At 46.8% G+C, this 20,061-nt stretch overlaps 3 protein-coding genes across 5 annotated transcripts in view; 1 reads left to right on the forward strand and 2 right to left on the reverse strand.

The window, feature by feature from the left end:
• Positions 1 to 20,061, reverse strand: part of LOC141047266 (uncharacterized) — an 801,716-nt gene that overhangs the window by 713,036 nt on the left and 68,619 nt on the right. The window lies entirely within an intron of this gene.
• Positions 1 to 20,061, reverse strand: part of LOC141047237 (uncharacterized) — a 69,619-nt gene that overhangs the window by 37,466 nt on the left and 12,092 nt on the right. The gene's annotated exons all lie outside the window — the stretch shown is intronic.
• On the forward strand, positions 10,448 to 19,912 carry LOC141047263 (uncharacterized). Of its 2 annotated transcripts, XM_073542269.1 has the most exons (6): positions 10,448 to 16,636; positions 17,279 to 17,339; positions 17,415 to 17,495; positions 17,640 to 17,816; positions 18,436 to 18,595; positions 18,706 to 19,912. In XM_073542269.1, exons 4-6 carry the CDS (start codon positions 17,771 to 17,773, stop codon positions 19,691 to 19,693), a joined length of 1,194 nt encoding a protein of 397 aa, XP_073398370.1. In that variant the 5' UTR covers positions 10,448 to 16,636; positions 17,279 to 17,339; positions 17,415 to 17,495; positions 17,640 to 17,770; the 3' UTR covers positions 19,694 to 19,912. The 2 variants fall into 2 exon arrangements, with proteins under 2 accessions (XP_073398370.1, XP_073398369.1); XM_073542268.1 differs by having other exon boundaries at positions 10,448 to 17,339.

The raw sequence follows: 20,061 nt of genomic DNA on the forward strand, positions 1-20,061 counted from the left end.
CTCTGCTTGGAGACAAATAGACCCCACACATATGACAGCAGGTTGCAGGATGCAATGACACAAGGAAGGCAGAGCAAGGGTTACCAATTTAATTGAACAGTAAAGATACTCCTCACAGGGAGATAACAGTTAAATTGTAAATGAAGGGCAGGTAAAAAATAACAATGTGACAGCAGTTCACTCAATAAACTTATCGTGTCCGTGGTTTCCTCGGCCGCAGATGATCCAATGAGGGTTGTAGTCCCAGCTACGGCCGATGTAATGTCCTCAGGGAAGATTGCACAGCTGACGGTACAACATCTGGAGGCAACAGGCGTTCTCCGGTTTTACCCGTTGAGCCCCTAGTCCATAAACTCGTGCGCTAAAGTCAAAGGAGTTCTGATAGCAAGGGAAGACGGTGGTGTGCTAAACGGCAGAGAGGACAACAGCGTCGGGTCCTGCCACAGTCCACACTCCTATGCCTGACTGCAGCGCTAAGCTTCATGGTGCTCACGGCTCTTTCTCTGCCCCTGGTCTCGGTGGCATGCCCGTGCGGAGCCAACCGTACACACCTGCTCACACGCTGTCGGCGGGAAACTGGCCATCGCTGCGTGCTCTATGTTTTGACACGCCTGCTCCTTAATGGGTCGGTCCGGTCCCTTATCTCTTCCCCCAGGCAACATGGGACGCAGCCTCAACAGATTCGGACTAGGCTCGGTACAGGTACCCGCAGCCCGGTCTTCCTCCTTACACAGGAGGGAATTATTATGTAAGGTTCTCATTCTCTTTTGCCTTATCTGATGTTTTTGAAACCTAGTGTAACGGGGTCTTCCAAGCTGGGGTACCTCTTTCAGTACCACCCCGTGTTTTCGGAGGTCCGCTCTGCGTTGGCTGTAGTCTGAATGAATGACGCTGGCTGGAATTCCTCTGAGTGCATGGGCGCATATAAAAGATCACTGCTTCTCCATGTATTTCCAGTCTGACAACACTTTACTCACAGGACACAGAATATATCACACAGATACAGAGGGGCGGCCAATAGACAAGCGTCAGGCCACACATGCATTACAAAAGCCGCAGGTGGCCGGAGCCTGCAGAGGTTTACTGTGGGAATTATAAAGGTGGGGGGAGGGCGGACACTGCTGATACATTAGGGACATGCATCTCACATGGAACCTATTATATATACATATAACTGCACAACATATTCTGGGTGCTGAGTGGTTCTCTAACAAGGCTCCCCTTTTCAGTGACGCGATCGGCATACACAGTCTGATCCTCAACGGATCGGTTTGGGGATGACCGAAGTTTATGGGGTTGGTACAAGTTCCGTTTGTTGACTTAGTCCATCGGCATTACCATTTTGTTTGCCAGGTCTATAGTGGATGGTGAAGTCCAGAGGTTGTAGGGCTAAACTCCACCGCAGCAATCTGGCGTTGTCTCCAGAGACCCGATTAAGCCAGACTAGGGGATTATGGTCCGTTAGGAGGGAAAACTGTAGTCCATACAAATATGGTTGCAACTTCTTGAGTGCCCATATTACCGCCAGGCACTCCTTCTCGATGGCCGCATAGCTTACTTCACGGGGCAGTAGTTTCCGACTCAGGTAAGCTACCGGGTGTTCTTCGCCGTCCGGCCCGACTTGGCTCAGTACTGCCCCCAATCCAAACATAGAAGCGTCTGTATGAACAAGGAAACGTGTAGTTGGATCGGGTGCGGCCAATACAGGGGTATTGGTGAGGGCGTCCTTTAGTTGGCGGAAGGCTTCCTCACACTCTGAGGTCCAGGTTACCTGGCGGGGTTGGTTCTTACGGGTCAAATCAGTGAGGGGCTTGGCTACGCTGCTGTAATTGGGAACGAATTTCCTGTAATACCCCGCTGTCCCTAGAAACGCCATGACCTGGGTTTTAGTGCGTGGCATGGGCCATTTGGCTATGGCCTCAATCTTGGCAGGTTCTGGTCGCTGTTTCCCACTTTCCACCCAATGCCCTAAATACTGAACCTCTGCTTTGCCCACGTGACACTTGTTTGGGTTCAGGGTGATTCCGGCCTGGTGGATCCTGTCCAATAGTGTTTCTAGGTGATTTAGATGCTCTTCCCATGTCGCACTGTAGATGGCGATGTCGTCCAGTTAGGCACAAGCATAGTCCTGGAGACCATCCAGAAGCCGGTCAGCCAGCCTTTGGAAGGTCGCCGAGGCATTCTTCATCCCGAATGGCATAACTCGAAACTGGAATAAGCCGAACTGGGTGACAAATGCCGACTTGGGAATAGCGTCAGGACTATGGGGAATCTGCCAGTAGCCTTTGCATAGATCAATGGTGGTCAAATACTTTGCCCCCGCCAGCCGGTCTAACAACTCATCCACACGCGGTATGGGCTATGCATCCGTCACTGTTTTCTCATTGAGCTTACGATAGTCTACACAAAACCGTGTAGTCCCATCCTTCTTGGGTACTAACACTACGGGGGATGCCCAGGGACTATCTGACTCTTCAATGACCCCTAAACGCAACATCTCTTGTATCTCTTGTCGCATCCCCTCTCGTACAGACTCAGGGACGCGGAAGGGGTTTTGTCGCAGGGGGGTCTGATCCTGGGTCTCAACCTTGTGTTGTGCCAGGCGAGTGTACCCCAGTCTCTCTGAAAACATCCTCTGTCGCAGCCTCAACAACGCCTCCACCTGCTGTCTCTCCCGGGGGCCTAGGTCTTCACCCAAGTGTACCTGGTCCCATGTTTTAGACTGAGTCCTTTCCCCTAAGACATCCGGCAAGGGAAGTCCGGCTAAATCCTCGGCTTCAGGTGCACAGATGACCACTACCTCTTCAGGGCGCTCCCGGTAGGGCTTCAGCATATTCACGTGGAACATGCGGATAACCCTGGGGTCGTCACAATCGGCGACATTATAGGTTGTGTCGGCTATTTTCCCCACTACCTGGTAGGGCCCCTGCCATGCAGCTTGAAACTTATTCTGCTTAGTGGGCTCTAACACCAGGACCTTCTGTCCTATTTCCAAGGTGCGCTCTCTGGCCCTCCGATCGTACCACATGCGCTGGCGCCGCTGGGTCGCCTGCATGTTCTCACATACAGCCTGAGTCAGCTCCTGTAGGTGGTCCCGGAATTCCAGCACATAGGGTACAATAGGTACCCCTTCTATGAGGCCCTCCCCTTCCCAGTGTTCCAGCACTAAGTCTAGGGGTCCCCTTACCCGTCTCCTGTATACTAGCTCGAATGGGGAGAACTCCGTGGAGTCTTGGGGCACCTCCCGATAGGCAAACAGGAGGTGTGGCAAGAATTTCTCCCAGTCCCTGTAGGTCCTGGTAAAAGTCCCAATGAGCTGTTTTAATGTCCCGTTAAAGCGTTCACACAACCCATTGGTTTGCGGGTGGTACGGGGCGCTTCTAATGGACTTTACGCCGCACAGCTTCCACAGTTGGTTGGTCACCTCTGCTGTAAACTGGGTACCCTGGTCCGAGATAATCTCCTGGGGACATCCAACCCGTGAGAAAACCTGGAGCAGGGCTGCCACCACCGTCTCTGCCAGTATGTTAGGTAACGCAACCGCCTCCGGATACCGTGTGACATAATCTACCACTGTCAATATATACTTTTTCCCGGACGGACTGGGTTTGGCTAACGGCCCTATCAAGTCGACCGCTACTCGGCTAAATGTTTCCTCCACAATGGGGAGGGGGTGTAATTTGGCCTTGCATCGATCCCCCCTCTTGCCAATGCGCTGACAACTGTCACAGGTCTGGCAGTACTGACGAACATCATAGGTTACCCCTGGCCAAAAGAAGTTTTGTGTCAGACGATACCTGGTGCGACTGATGCCGAAGTGCCCGGCCAAGGGTATATCATGAGAGATTCACAGTAGCTCCTGCCTATACTTCTTGGGAACTACCAGCTGTTCTTTTATAGTGGGGCTCGTCCCTGTGTGGTGCTGCTCTGTGATCCGGTAGAGGAGTCCCTGCTTCCATACAAACTGTTCCCCTTCTAGTACTCCTCTCCCCTCCTGTGCCTTTCCACGATATCCCTCCAATGAAGGATCCTCAAGTAACTCCCTCTTAAATTCATCTGGGGTGGCCCAAGAAATGTGTCTGGTTATGGGAATACGTGCAGGGCTGGGATGTCTTACCTGGGCCTCCTCTGAGTGTGATTCCGCCTCCGCAGCTCGAGCTTGTCTCCAGGTGGTCACAGGATAGGTCTCAGACAGAGGGGCCACCGAGAATGCAGACAACATGGGCCCCAAGTCATTTCCCAGCAAGACGTCTGCAGGCAAATCCTCCATTAAGCCGACCTCAACAAGGCCATCCCCGACTCCCCAGTTCAGGTGAATCCTGGCAGTGGGTAGTCGATGTATGGCTCCCCTTGCTACACGGACTGCCACTGTCCGGTCCGTCTTCTCTTGGTCCCGGACGAGATGAGGCTTCACAAGGGTCAAAGTTGCCCCAGAATCTCTTAGTCCCTGCATACGTTTCCCATTAACCCACACGACCTGTCGATGCTGTTGTCGATTATCTGCCCGGGCTGCCTGCACGGGGTCTACTTCATGCAGCACTTCCTCCATGTCTTCCACCCCTTGGTTAGTCGTAGCCCCCAATGTCGGGTCAGCTTCGCCTTGGTAGCAGTGTACAGCAGCCCAGCTGAAGGTAGCTGTTCCCGCCTTTGGCCACTGGGTATGCTGAGTCCAGTTGGGGCATTGTCTTTGCAGGTGGCCCAGCTGACGGCAGGTGTGGCATCGCACCCCAGGGGGACTGTGGTAGGCCGGGTTTCTAGCTGATCCCCCTACAATCTTCGGTGGTTTGGGGCCCTCCAGGTCCATGGGCGGGCCCCTAGTGACCACCTTTGATCCGGAGAACTGCGGCCTCCTGGCATCATGATGTTCATCGGACAGACGAGCGGCTTCCTCAAGAGTCGTTGGCCGCCTGTCCCAAAGCCATTCCTGTGTCTCTGGGTTTAGTCCATTAAAGAATCGTTCTAACAGGAAGAGCTGGAGGACGTCCTCCTTAGTGGTTGCTTGGCTCCCTTGTACCCACTGTAGCAGTGACCGCCGTAATTTACAGGCCCATTCAGCGTGGGTATCGGTTACAAGTCTTATAAGTCCTCGGAACTTTTGGCGGTAGGCCTCTGGTGTCAGCGCATACCGGGCCAAGATCACTTCTTTGATCTGCTCATAGTCCATACAGTCCTCATCAGGTACCGTGCGATAGGCATCCGCTGCCCAGTCTGTCAGCTTGCTGGCCAGAATCTGAACCCGTTCCTCCGGCTTTACTTGATGAAGGGCACACTGCCGCTCAAAGTCCTGCAGAAAGCCATCAATGTCTTCCTCTGCCTCCCCCAACTGACGGAAGGCATTGTACTGGATCTTTTTGTGGCTTACTGTTGAAGGTACCTGGTCGAAGGCCAGAGCTCCCCCTGCTCGCTGACTCTCCTCTCTCAGCCATCTCTCCTCTCTCAGCTCTGCCATCTCCATCTTGGCCAGCTCCACTTTGGTCCGCTCTGCCATTTCCATCTTGACTAGCTCTACCCTGGTCCGCTCGGCCATCTTTTCCTTCAGATCAGTACGCACATCAGCCATCACCTCTCGTATGATCTCTACTGCAGGGTTTGGGCCATAGAACGCCAGTCTGTTCTTTACCCCCCTCTGGAATTCGGTCTCCTCCACGTTCACATTGGGGGGCGCTGCACTGTCGTGTTCCATGATGGCTGCTATCAAATCCGCCTTTGTTTTGTTGCTGGCGATCAACCCTCGGGCTTCCACCAGATCTTTTAATGTAGTCCTCTTTAACTTCTGGTAGTTATTTTCCATTCATTCCTTTCCTCCTGTAGAAGGGGTATCAAATCCCGCTGTCTGCCACCAGTGTAACGGGGTCTTCCAAGCTGGGGTACCTCTTTCAGTACCACCCCGTGTTTTCGGAGGTCCGCTCTGCGTTGGCTGGAGTCTGAATGAATGACGCTGGCTGGAATTCCTCTGAGTGCATGGGCGCATATAAAAGATCACTGCTTCTCCATGTATTTCCAGTCTGACACACTTTACTCACAGGACTCAGAATATATCACACAGATACAGAGGGCCGGCCAATAGACAAGCGTCAGGCCAGACATGCATTACAAAAGCCGCAGGTGGCCGGAGCCTGCGGAGGTTTACTGTGGGAATTACAAAGGAGGGGGGAGGGCGGACACTGCTGATACATTAGGGACATGCATCTCACATGGAACCTATTATATATACATATAACTGCACAACATATTCTGGGTGCTGAGTGGTTCTGTAACACCTAGCTTTTCCGTCGGCCATTTTGCTTTCTGTCCTGCTGCAGCTACCTGGCCCTCAGTCAGTTTGGAGTTTCTAGTGTCTATGTTTCCACCCGGTTCTCTGCCTCTTGCCTTTTTAAGCAGCTTCAGCTGTTCAATCAGTGTTTCTGAATCCTGTCTGCAGTTAGCCTGTGACCTGGCTCCTGGAAGTCTTAGACTTAGTACTCCAGCCATCTCCTACTGTGGATCTTTGGGACACTTGTGGACACTGGAATCCTGCTGCTTGCCTAATCAGCATTTGCAAGGGAAGTAACAGAGAGACACTCTGAACCTGTTTCTGTGGTTTATGCTGAACTTAAAGTTTACTCTGGCCTGCCGTGTCTCCAGCCTCTGTACCTGCAAACTGTGTAAAACCTTTTCCCTGTGGCATACTTGTATGAAGTAATACAAGCACTTCTTAACCAAACCTGTGTCTCCTGTGTTTTCCTTGCACCCAAGCACAAATCTCTAAATAGACTATGTACAATACATCACAAGATTCAGAAGCCAACGTTAGTGCCTGCTGGGTCTGGGAACGCCGTGTCTGCTGTGGACCGTGGATGCAGATATCAGTTTATACCTTCTGTGATGACAGTGGTTGTGACTTCTCACAACCATTCCACATGAGCGCATTCCCTTCTTTCCAGTCTGGTGTGTTGCCACAGGTAATCACTTTTGTGCGCCCTTTTTTTTAAATTCCAGTACTTCTGCCTTAAAGGATCTAGAAGATGGGGGCTTGTGTAAATGAGTTGTGTGGAGTTACCAATACAATTCTTGCAGATATACAGGCTTTAAAAACCCCTTTTGCAGGCCTGCAGGATCTTAATAATCACAATCTGCAAGTTTTCGGACAAAATACTCAGTATTTACGAGCCAGGATTGAGGCTCTGGAGGAACGAGTCCAGGCACCAGTCATACCCCCAAGTTCTGGGATCCCCATGTTAACCCCTTTTCATTTTGGCGGTGAACATGAAAAATTCAGGGGATTTATTAACCAATGCAAACTGTTTTTCTCTGCACATTCTTCACAATTTTCCTCTGAACGATCCAAAGTGCTTACTATAATGTTGCTCTCCAACAAAGCTCTGATGTGGGCAAACCCTCTGAGACTGAGGATGTATGTTTAAATCATCTTGATGCTTTCATTTCAGCCACGGGGCAGGTGTTGTGATGACCCCAACTGAGGTGCAACAACTGAAGCAGCCATGTTAACTTTGCGCCAAGGTAAGCGCTCAGTAGCCGAATATGCCTTGGATTTTAAGAGATGGGCTCTCGATGCTAGTTGAGACAGTTCTGCCAAAAAATCTATTTTTCGGAAGGGTTGTCTCCTATGATTAAGGATGAACTTGCTCGTACCGACCCTCCCACTGCGTTAGGTGACTTTATTAACTACTGCATTCGTATTGATGCTTGTCTTACTGAACGCAGACAGGAGAGATGGTCCGAAAGTAATCACACTAGCTATTTTCTACCTTCTTCCTCAGCTAAGGAACCTTTGAGTAGGATCACATGGGAACCAAAACCTGAACCCATGCAAGTGGACTCTTTATAGAGATGGGACCCTAGAACGCATACCTGGGGCCTCGCAGGCCTGCTAGGTTAATTGTTTTCTGTTTTCTGCAAGATTACTTTAGTTAGAATTCTGAAACTCTAGGTATTCCTCAGGTATATAGTTGTTAGTAATTTCCAGTTGTTCATATATTTTTATGTTACAGGCATTTCGGTATAACAACTCTTTTTGGGAATACCCCATATCCACATACCAGGGGCCTTTTAGGCCTGTACTAGGTTTACATGTGATCCTCAGTCTTTTTGTCTGTACTGTTGCTGGGGAAGACTTTGTCTTTATGACTCTGCTATTGCTGTGAAGAGTTTGGATTCTGCCTGACTGCAGGGTCATGTGATCTTGGGAAGGCGGCTCCCTCACAAAGTCATGCGTCTCCGACATCATCACAGGTCCTGAACACACAAGACCAGGAGGACAGACAACATCCTGTTCGTTGTGTGCTACTTGCTGAAGAGACTTTGGAGGAAGGAGTCAGCTTTCTTGTTTCTGGAAAAAGAAACTTTCAGAGATACAAAAATCCAGAGGCTTCTACTGCACCTAAAAAAAGTGGTGACCTGCTGAAGGTGAGAGGAGGGGTCTGCACTTTACCCTTAGCACACACACTAACAAAGAGTGTACAACCCTGATTGTAATTATTATTATTTTTTTTCATTTTAGTTTACTGACTTCTAAGGTTACAATGGCACAGTCTACATCCAGGGGTTTGACTGACCATGAAATCAAAGCAATCATTTTTGATAGTGATGAAGACAGTGAACTTTCTTTGTCTGATGAAGAGTACATGCCACCAGCTAATGTCTCTACTTCATCGTCCAGTGATTCTTCAGATGATGAAGAAGTAATGGATCCAGCAGAGCGTACAAATAGAACATCCAAAACTAATGTTTTTTGGAACACTACTGTTGTGGTTCTTGGACGCACCCCATCACATAATATTGTAAGAGTTGCTCAAGGAACTGTAGGAATTCCACAATTCTTGTCCAAAAGAGATATGTTCTGTAAATTTTTTTCAGATGATATTGTAGATGAGGTAGTTTTGTGTACTAACTTAGAAGGAAAACGTATCGCTTCAGGAAGAAAAAAAACATGGAAAAATATAACAAAAGAGGAACTCTATGCTTATATTGCCCTTACTCTTCTGGCAGGGTGTACAAAATCATACGATGTTTCAATCAGAGAATTATTTCTGAACCCTTTTTCAGATCCACACTACAAAGCTACAATGTCAGTCCATAGATTTGAGAATATTTGGAGAAGCCTTCGTTTTGATGATAAGAGAACTTGTCCTGTGAGGTTGGAAACAGATAAATTAGCCCCTATTAGCTACATCTGGAATCTTTTTATCAGGGACTGTACAAAGCCTTACCATTCTAGTGACAATATGACAGTGGATGAGCAACTTCTTGCCTTTAGGGGACCTTGCAAATTCATTTAGTATATGCCCAGTAAACCAGCCAAGTATGGAATAATAATTGTCTGGATATGTGATTCTGCAAGCTATTATGGGATGAATGGTCTGATTTACTGTGGCAAAGAAGTTGATGCTCCAGTCCAGAAAGACCTATGTTCTGACGTAGTAAAAACACTTGCTGCACCAATTTTCAATTCTGGAAAAAATATATGCTGGGGTTCCGCCAGCCTTAGCTGGGGTCACCAGGAGGTCAGATCCATTACGGATCTCCTCCTGGCGGACCCCAGTGCTAGTGGGAAAGAAACCACTGGAGCCATAGGCGGAGGAGGACATGACTTGGGGATGGGTGGACCTTTACTCCTGCAGCTTTTTTGGTATAGTGTTGTAGATTTTTAAGCACGAGGGATGTTGCTTTCAGAGTAAGAAGCCCAGTATGTCTGTGCCTGGGGGTTACTGTGAGGAGAGTGGGCTTATATAGAGCAGGAAATCTGTGTCTCTCTCCCTCTTTCTTGCACAGGATGAACAGGAGGAAGCATGTCTGCAGTGTCAGGGAGTATAATACTGGGGATGTCACCTCACATTACAGATAATAGGAGCACATTCACCTCAGACACCATGTACTAGTGTAGTATCAGCTCCTACATTATGTATGGAACCAATATTACCTCAGCAATTCATGTAGCTGCCATGTCCCTCATGTGCATGCTACATTTTCCTCACAGAATGTGAGACAACTTCTGTGTGACCTCCCTGCAGACATGTTTGATAAACTACTCTGCATTCACCTCAGACATTGTGTAGTGTGTACTAGTGTAGTATCAGCTCCTACATCATATCTGGGATCAATATTACCTCAGCAATTCATGTAGCTGCCATGTTCCCTTACTTATTGCAGAGGCAGCTTTTGTGTGACCTCCCTGCAGACATTTCTGATATACCACATTACTGCTGTATTATACAGAGTCTTCATGAGTTCTGGGTTTATGTATGATAGGACAGAGCAGGGACACATACAGTGTCTGCCATTACTATGGTGGAGCTGGGCAGTCACATGTATTAGAGACACTGGTGAGAGGAGCAGTCGGGGGATGGTATATGTATGATGATGAGAGGCTGCACTTCATGTCAGTGCACTGTATACTGACCCTGCTGTGTGCGGATTACCCCCCTTCCCAGTTATGGAGTCTGATGATCTGTATGTGACCTCATCTCTGTTACATACTGTGAGGCTGGGTGTGCAGATCCTGTGTAACCAGGTTACTCACTATATGTGGTATATGTGTGAAGGCTCTATTCCTGTGCTGTATACTTAACCTGTACCACAGGCCTGTATACATGATATCACTCCTCGCTCTGCTATATACGGATCATGCTGAGTATAGACATCCTGTGTCTCCAGGTCATTTTCCTGGCTGTACATATAATCTGGACATGACTTCCAGCTTAGTGCTTGATTTCTGTAGCTATTGCTGCCTTTAGTCCTCCCCCTCGTATGTTGCATGATCAGAGTATACCCACCAAGAGTATTTTATATTACCTAAGATGGTGGATAGCAGAGGCCTGAATGGATTATGTTTTATCATGTGTAAAATAAATAATCGGGGAGTAACTCGGCACATTTGAGTGTGCACTAATAACTCAGCACATGGCGGGCAGTGAGTGGGCACTCCTAGTGTGAGGCTGCACATTGCTCTGGAGGACACATCATGGGCCCAGTTTTCAGCCCTGTCTCTCGTCTATTGTATGTAGTAGAGTGACTGACTGGGATACAGAACTTGCAGTTTTCTGCTCACACACCTATGGCTGCAGGCAGCTTATATTAGACCTACATATTTCTTACCATTTATGTGCAGCTGGTGATTAGAGTCTGTCTGTGAACATAAGGATGAGTGACCTCATGGAGATCAACATCCAACACTGCGGAGACACCATCACATGTTTCTCAACGCAGTGATCTAGAGCAATGCCCCCATCCCTTATGGGAAATATGCAAAAGCATGTAAATCAACAGCCGCGGAGACACCATCACATGTTTCTCAACGCAAGCAATGACCAGCCAGGTCTTTCCCCGGGAAGGAACAACCACGGGAAGGGCAGTCTCCAATAAAGGAAACCACCTATGCCAAAACATGGTATCCATCCACAGACAGCTGTTTCGGGGTATTGCCCCTCATCAGTGTGGAGTAGGAAACTGGCTAGTAGGAGCAATGCCTAGTGAAAGGCTATGAACATAAGGATGAGTGACCTCATGGAGATCAACATCCAACACTGCGGAGACACCATCACATGTTTCTCAACGCAGTGATCTAGAGCAATGCCCCCACCCCCCATTATAGAGTCTGTCTGTAACTGCTGTAGGGGAGCAGGCGGCTTCTCATTTATTGTGACAGCATATAACACAGCATTGCCCATCTCTGTCTATGTCTGGACCTTACGATGGGACATTTTCCATTATTAACCTGTTGTATACCTTGGTTGTAAACCTGCATGGTTTTCACCCTCACTTATCCCACATCTTATGCGGTTGGAGGGGTCCTTGAAGTTGGTTAAATATAGTCTTGGTGATCCATTGGGATATGGTTTCCTCCTTTTGGAATTCAATATGGTTCTGGATCTGGTGAAAGGTGGAGGGGAGTTTCGGCAAGGGTTTGTCGGATCCCCAGGAAATTCAAGTGAACATTGGAACCTTTGTGGTTTTGGTGCTCCCGAGCTGGTGGGGTAACGGCTGGGAGTAATGGTTGGTACATTTTATGTTCACTTTATGTTTGATAATCACCAGATTTTTGGGAGCTTCAAGGACTCCTACCAGCGTGTTTATATTATTTATGCTTTGTTGTTTTATGGTATGTTTGTTTTAATAAAGGTGTGAATAATAGTTATATTAAAAAAAAAAATAAAAAAAAAAATAAAGGGATCAGTGTATACCCACCAAGTGCTTATTTTATATTACTTAAGATGGTGGATAGCACAGGCCTGAGTGGATTACCTGGAGCCTGGTGGTTGGGGGGGGTCCTTGAAGTTGGTTAGAAATTGGTCTTGGGGATCCATTGGGATATGGATTCCTCTTTTTGGAAGTTAATATGGTTCTGGTCCTGGTGAAAGGTGGAGGGGAGTTTGGCAAGAGTTTGTCGGATCCCCAGGAAATTCAAGTGAACATTGGAACCCTTGTGGCTATGGTGCTCCCGAGCCAGTGGGGTAACGGCTGGGAGTAATTGTTGGTACATTTTTATGTTTGGTAATCACCAGATTTGGGAGCTTCAAGGACTCCCCCCCCCCCAGCGTGTTAATGTTATTTATGCTTTGATGTTTATTTTATGTTTATTTTAATAAGAACATGAATTGAAAAAAAAAAAAAAGTTGTTTTCATTTTAGTGGGTCCTTGGAAGTTATTTATAAATTGGTCAGTAGGGGTAACCATATTAAGTATGGACCTCTGGGGTGGGGTTCTTGGAGTTGACGCTGAATCAGCGACAAGGAATTGGAAGTTAAAATTCTGGATCTGGCTTTTGGTTACGGCTCTGGACGGGTAACTCTGGACGGGGGTTACCCGGGAGCTTTTGGTGGTTGGACTTCCCGGAACGGGATGTTTGGTGCCCTCGAGCTGGTGGTTTACGGCTGAAGGTAACATGGATTTTTAAGTTCTTGTGTTTTTGCCAAATATTTAGCCAGAATTTTTGGGGCTCCAAGAACCCTCCCCTCATGTCAAATAAGATTGTGTATTTAATACTTATTGTAAATGTTTATGTTATTTGTTAATAAACTGGCCGCTGACCCCTCCCTGGGTTTGGAAGGGTAACCATTTCAGGTATGGTACCCTGGTTTTGAGGGGTAATCATCTCAGGTATGGCCCCCTGGTGTGGAGGGTAACCATCTCGTGTATGGCCCCCTGGTGTGGAGGGGGTAACCATCATGGTATGGCCCCCTGGTCTCCAGAAGCATTTATATTTTATAGGACCCTGTTAGGGTAAAGTCCCTGGGGTCATGGCAATCATATTTTGCATGCCTACAGAATAAATTGGCTCCTCTGAGCCAGGAACAGTGGCTGGAGGGGAGAAGAGAACAAGGTTGTCGTCTGGACAATGCAGTTATCTAGTGCATGAAACTGAAGAGCAATGTATCTAATCTGTGTGCCCTTGAGTCAGTGGGAGTGACTAAGGGTAAAGTAATCAAGTGCGTTAACACAAAGGGCGATATGCCTATTCCTGATGCCCTTGAGCTGGGGGGGGAGAGGCTAAGGGTATAATCAAGTGCATTAACACAAAGGGCAGTATGCTTACTCCCGGTGCCCTTGAGCCAGTGGGAGCGGCTAAGGATAAAGTAATCAAGTGCGTTAACACAAAGGGCAATATGCCTATTCCCAATGCCTTTGACCCAGTTGGAGAGGTCAATAGTAAATGTTATCAAGCGCATAAAAAACAATTAACAATGGCGTGGCAGTTTTATTAATAATGCCTTTGTAGACTTTTTCTGCTTTAGGTTTATTTAAATTACTACTTCCAGATATTCTGAACCTTATTTTATGGTCGGTTATAATGTTGTTATATTGTGTATAGTTTTTAATTACTCCCTATTTATAATATCTTTCTATTGATATGTTCATCACTTTTCGGGTAGTGATAGTAAGTGGGTTTAAGAAATTTTACTGCACAGCTACTGTAGATAATGGTGGTTTCTAGAACTAAAATCTGTGATTTGGTGAATTATTAGAGCTGGCTACAATACGTGCGGTATAATAGTTTTTTGAGGCATGACAGATGTCATTATACAGGTATTCAGATTGTGGCTACGACCTTAATTATGGTTTACTTTCCACATTCCCCATTATGGGATCCTCATTGCAGGATGTTTAGCAACTGATGTTTTGCTGTAGTTACCGTATAATCGATCATAACTTGGTAGCATGGCATTGATAAAATTAATCTGTCAGAGCTCTGGAATTTTAATTTTATTACTTGTGTGCACAGACTTTCCATAGCATGTAGAAATGGTTGATGGCTTTGTTAGGCATGGTTGATGGGGGTCGAGTCCATTTAAGGTGTCAAATGGCCTCTCTGGTGGCGGTTTAGGAGTCAGGTGTAAGTTGCAGGCAAGTTAAGGTGGACTCATTTTAACTAATAGAGGATGTAAAACCTCATGGTGGTGAACAGGCTCGGCTTTGGTGGCCAGCCTCAAGGACGTTGTAATGGTAACGTCAGTCAGGGGCGGGCACAGTGGTTAAGCACAGGAGTGAGAAATAGGGTCATTGGTGCCCTGAAAGTTTACTGGCTCTGCTTGAATGGCAAGCCAGTGCGTGCCGCCCCTTTATGGCTGTCTGTCCTGGTTCTGTATGTCAGAGAGCTGGGGATATCACAGTACTTGTGAATCCCAATGTACTAGCACTTCACCTGACTCCTACTGTGATTGTTTTAATCCTGTGATTTAAATAAAGCTGTGGCCATTTTGACAACCAAAATAATGTGTTGTGTATTTATTCTAGTGCTTAGGTTTACTGTAGTTATGGTGGTTTTAAGATGGAGTGGGGGTCCGTCCCATATCCATAAGTCATGCATCCTTACTTACTTATTTGAGTTATTCCATGTTATTTGCACACAGGCCTAAAAGGCCCCAGGTATGTGAAAGTGTAGATTTCTATGGTTATGCGTTATAGGGTTAATGAAGCACGCAATGAATATTACCTAAAGGAAAACCTATGTTTCTATTGTGGTAAGTCAGGGCACTTCATTATAAACTGCCCCAGCCATTCTCGTAAGACTACTGCAGCAGTCATTCACTGTGAGTGTTGCAAGATGAGATCTGTCATGTCCGAACCTCAGGCCCCAGAAAGATCTGCAGCTATAGATGTTGATTTCTCTGACATAAACTCCATTATTTCTGAGGCCAATGACTGTGTAAATGCAGCAGTTTTTCAAGTTTCCCCAGCAGTGTCCCAGCTGAACTGTAAGAAGAACAATTCTCATTGCTTTTTTTCCATCAAGCTCTGGGTTGACCCGATCTGGGTGTTTAACTCTGCTATGATTGACTCAGGGGCAAGTGGCAATTTTATGGACATCTCCTTTGCTCAGAAACATGGGATACATTCAGTGAAGAAGGCTACTCCAGTACAGATGGAGACTGTGGATGGTTCCCTGTTAAACTCTGGACCAGTGGAACTGGAAACGGAGCCTTTGAAGGTCCTTATGGGCAAAGATCATCAGGAGAGACTGTCTTTTATGCTTTTCTCCTCTCCCCACTTCCCCATTATTTTAGGGCTACCATAGCTGCAGGCTCAGAAGCCTACAATTAACTGGGAGAACAAGGAGCTGCACTTTCCGGAGAAACAGATGGGCCCTGAAGTTTCAGCTTGTTCTGCTCCTAAGAGACCCATGTCAGTCCCTGAACTTCCAGCTATATACAAGGAGTATGCAGATGTATGTGACTAGAAGAATGCTGACCAGCTTCCCCCTCACTGTCCATACGATTGCCCAATTGAATTATTGTCCGGAGCAGGAATACCTTTTGGTAAGATCTACCCCCTGGCAGGCCTTGAGCTAAAGACTTTGAAGGACTATATTGACGAAAATCTAGCCAAGGGCTTCATACGCCACTTTTCATCTCCTGTAGGCGCACCCATCTTCTTTGTGAAGAAGAAAGACGGATCTGTTAGACCCTGCATATATTATTGGGAACTCGATAAGGTTACTATTAGAAACCGTTATCCATTGACATTGATCCATGAGTTATTGGAGAGAGTATGGCATGCCAAGATTTTTTTTCCTATACTGGATCTAGGTGGGGTCTATAACTTGGTCCCTATAAGACCTGGGGATGAATGGAAGACTGCATTCAGGTCACGCTACAGACACATTGAATATCTAGTTATGCCATTTGGTCTATGTAATGCCCCAGCCACTTTCCAGCACTTAGGCTGGTTTCACATTTGCGTTTTTTTGCGCTGTTTTTGCGCATACGTTCGTATGCGCTTTCCCCCTATATTTAACATGGGTGCACATAAGTGCGCGTTGGCATGCGCACATATGCGTTTTTCGTGCTCTGCTTTTTTTAAGGTGTGCGTCCTTACTTTCCAGACGCTACATGTTGCATTTTTTGGTCCGCCCAACCGCTTAAAAAAACGCATGCGCACGTATACGCAAAAAATTACCATTATGGTCTATGGGTGCGCATACGTGCGCATTGGCATGCGCATGTATGCAGTTTTTTTGCGCATGCGTTTTTTTGGTGTCCATTGGTTAGACTAGCTATAAAAATCCCCACCTAAAAAAACTTCATGTCTATATAAAAGGAGGTGTCTGCCAGCAATGTACCATAACTATAGAGACAGCCAGGAGAGCAGAAAGACTGCAAAAGAAGACCCCATTTTCAATTCCAGCTTCAGCGGCAAGAAAGTGAGTATTAAAACACAATAGGGTAAACGGGCACCATCTCAAATGATATCGTATGTGGGATCTCCCAATGCATATAGGACTATATAGAAGCAGACCAAGAAAAAGTATATGCAACAACTATAGGGATCACCAACCAATATTTATAATGCAAAAATAAATTTTATTTAATTCCAGCAAACACTACATACAAACACATGGTTAAAAACAATTAAAAAGTCTGTGCAAAAACAGACATTAGAAAGTGAACAAAGAAAATGGGGTCATAATCACATACAATTCAATATTTAAGGTTCCAAGACCCCAGGCAAAATACAAAAGTGCAAATGCTCATTAATTAACGAAGTCCCACTACATAGAGATACAGTATATATTATTATATTACAATATTTCAAGTACTGATACCTGTATGCATGCTGTTTACAAATAAATACTGTCATAGACATACAAAATGTGCTAGGCGCACGCTTACACAGGGAACCATCAGCAAATATTATTAATGGTACTCCAAGCTCTATTACCATACACCCTGGGACATTCAACTTGGTCTGCTTCAAGAATGTGAGAATTATTACATCTAAAAAATGTATGCCTGTCCTTTTAAATTGTATATGTACTAATGCTTTGTATTATTTTTACATGCAGTATGTCTTCGGAATCGGAATATTCACCATCCCAGCAGGAACTGGCGCAAGCAGACCGTGAGGTGATTATTTTTGTGCTTTTGGTAAGTATATCTGCTGCTTCTCAAAATGTCTAACGTTTGTTGTTTTTTTTTCAGATATCGTCATCTTCAGCGGATGCGACTAGTGAGGGCGAATGGCATGAGCAGCCAAGCCAAGTCCCGGTGGTGATGCGGAATGTAAGTATCAAATGATTTGTAATGTTCTTTATTTTTTATCTTCTATATTTCCTCTTTTCTGGATCTTTTTTGTAACTTTTTATTCACACAAAATTCGAATATTCTATTGAATGTGTTTTATCTATGTTCCACAACGGGATGAAGACGACTACCTGGATAATGAGCACCTTATCCGCCTGGTCCAGGAGCGTGCCCCGTTGAGGGACAGCCGTGACCGGCTGTACAAGGACAATGTGGTGACCCGGCGGCTATGGAACGAGGTGGCCACAGCGTAGATGGATGGCTGGGACAGCGCCACTGCATCCTCCAAAAAGGCGTTTAGTAAGTATTTCCCTGCTCTGGTATGCCGCAGTGACTATTGTCCTTGATGGCACTGTTGGGTTTCAAGCTAGATATATTCTAGCAGGAAACCCAACAGTGTCATCTGGCTCAACAGTGACTGCTTTTGGTAATGTATTGCTGTTTTGTGCCACAGTGACCATTGTCCTTGATGGCACTGTTGGGTTTCGTGCTAGATATATTCTAGCAGGAAACCCAACAGTGTCATCTGGCTCTACAGTGACTGCTTTGGGTATTGTATTGCTGTATTGTGTCGCAGTGACTATTGTCCTTGATGGCACTGTTGGGTTTCGTGCTAGATATATTCTAGCAGGAAACCCAACAGTGTCATCGGGCTCTACAGTGACTGCTTTGGGTATTGTATTGCTGTATTGTGCCACAGTGACTATTGTCCTTGATGGCACTGTTGGGTTTCGGGCTAGATATATTCTTGCAGGAAACCCAACAGTGTCATCTGGCTCAACAGTGACTGCTTTGGGTATTGTATTGCTGTATTGTGCCGCATTGACTCTTGTTCGTGATGGCACTGTTGGGTTTAGTGATAGCATACGTCGTGCATCAAACACAATTGTTAAATATTGTTTGTTTGTTTTTCCAACAGTGGAGAAAGTCCGAACACGTTGGCGCTCAATCAAGGACCGCTTCAACAGTGATGTTTGTGCTGAGGGCCAGGTTCACAGTGGTTCGTCTTCAAGGACTAGAACAAGATACCGGTACTATCAAGCGTTGCAGTTCCTAAGACCGGTCCTTGCTACCAGATCGTAAGTATTATAATTTTTTGGTTTTTATTTTTATTAATCTGTGTTTTTCTAATCCACAGCTGATGCTTCTTGTAAAGGCATGATAGTAATGATTTTCCTTTCTTCCACAGCACCTGGAGCAGCACCCTGCAACCTGGCCCTGGAACGGTCCTTCATCGGACGTCCTCTGACCCGTCCCAGCCATCCGACAGCCAGGAAGCACCTTGCAGGTCAGCCACACAGACAGCTGGTGACCAGGAAGCTGGTCCATCAGGTGTTCCCCTATCCCAGGTCTCTGCCACTGGTTATGCAGGCACTACCCGCCAGCGGCAGAGGGCCTTGGACAGGAATGTCTTGCCCGAGTTTATGCACTTGATCGAGGCCTTTAATGCCAGCCTCAAGTCACTGTCAGACAGAGTGGAAAGCCGTTTTTCACTCATGGAACGTGGTTTTAACCACATGGAACACCGCTTCCATTCTGTCGAACAGCGCCTTGACCGTCTGGAGGCTGACCTCAACAGACCAGCGCACCATTTTTTTAGTAAGATTGAAAAGGGCATGGTGGAACACCTTAGTCCTGAGCAACAGCTGAGTGTGCTGCAGGCCTGCAACAATGCTTTCTTGCAGGCTATGCAGCATAATCGGTACGGACAGCAGTCAGTGGTGTCATTTCCAACTGTGCCACCATTGACACACTTCACCTCACTACCGACTTGTGCTGCATACCACTGCACGGACACCTCTATTCAAAGCCAGGACACCCACCATTACACCACCACAAGTCTGAGTGCTGCTGGTCACTTCACCGACACCACCATGGCAAGCGCTGCTCCTGTCTGGAGCACCACCGCCACCCCCATGCATGCTTGGAGCACAGCCACAGTAACCACTCCTCAAACATGGAACAGCCATGCCACAAACACTACAACATGTAGTAGCCCTGCCACCACTACTCCGCAAACCTGGACCATCACTGCCGCCACCAGTCCTCTTGCAAGGACGAGCACTGCCACCGCCACCACAAAGCAGCAGCAGCATGCACAGCAGCAGGCACAGCAGCAGACAGGGGACCCACACTCCTTATTTGCCCAAATCAAGGTGGGCATTGGGCCCAAGTAGGTCCAGGCAGGCCAGTTTAAGGAGACAAACAGTTAGGACCACTGTCCTCTCCTCCTAGTGTGTCTAGTTCCATTCCCATAACTGGACTCCCTTCCCCCACAAGTTTTGTTGCCCCTTCCCCTAGAATACCTTCATCGACTATAAGCTGTTCCTCTTCACTGCACACCCCCAACTTGCAACCATCTGCCCCCAAACGCAGAAAAAAATAAAGTTTTTTATAATTTTTTTTGGTTAAAAATAAATTTAAATTTCTGGTTCACCATAACAAAGTTTGATTAATGTTTTTGGCGCTGCCTACACACACTGCGCCGTACACACAATGCGCCTTAAACTTTGCAAGGTGTCATAAAAAGTGTTTTAAGGATTGG

Source organism: Dendrobates tinctorius, unplaced genomic scaffold (assembly GCF_039654945.1).
Source record: "Dendrobates tinctorius isolate UK_male_01 unplaced genomic scaffold, ASM3965494v1 ptg000126l, whole genome shotgun sequence".
NCBI lineage: Eukaryota > Metazoa > Chordata > Amphibia > Anura > Dendrobatidae > Dendrobates > Dendrobates tinctorius.

Bases quoted from the DNA above. Each gene is read 5' to 3' on its own strand.
- LOC141047263 (XM_073542268.1), top strand. From the start codon at position 17,771: ATGGATGGCTGGGACAGCGCCACTGCATCCTCCAAAAAGGCGTTTA. The intron at 17,817-18,435 runs GTAAGTATTTCC...TTTTTCCAACAG, and splicing joins ATCCTCCAAAAAGGCGTTTA to TGGAGAAAGTCCGAACACGT. The intron at 18,596-18,705 runs GTAAGTATTATA...TTTCTTCCACAG, and splicing joins CCGGTCCTTGCTACCAGATC to CACCTGGAGCAGCACCCTGC.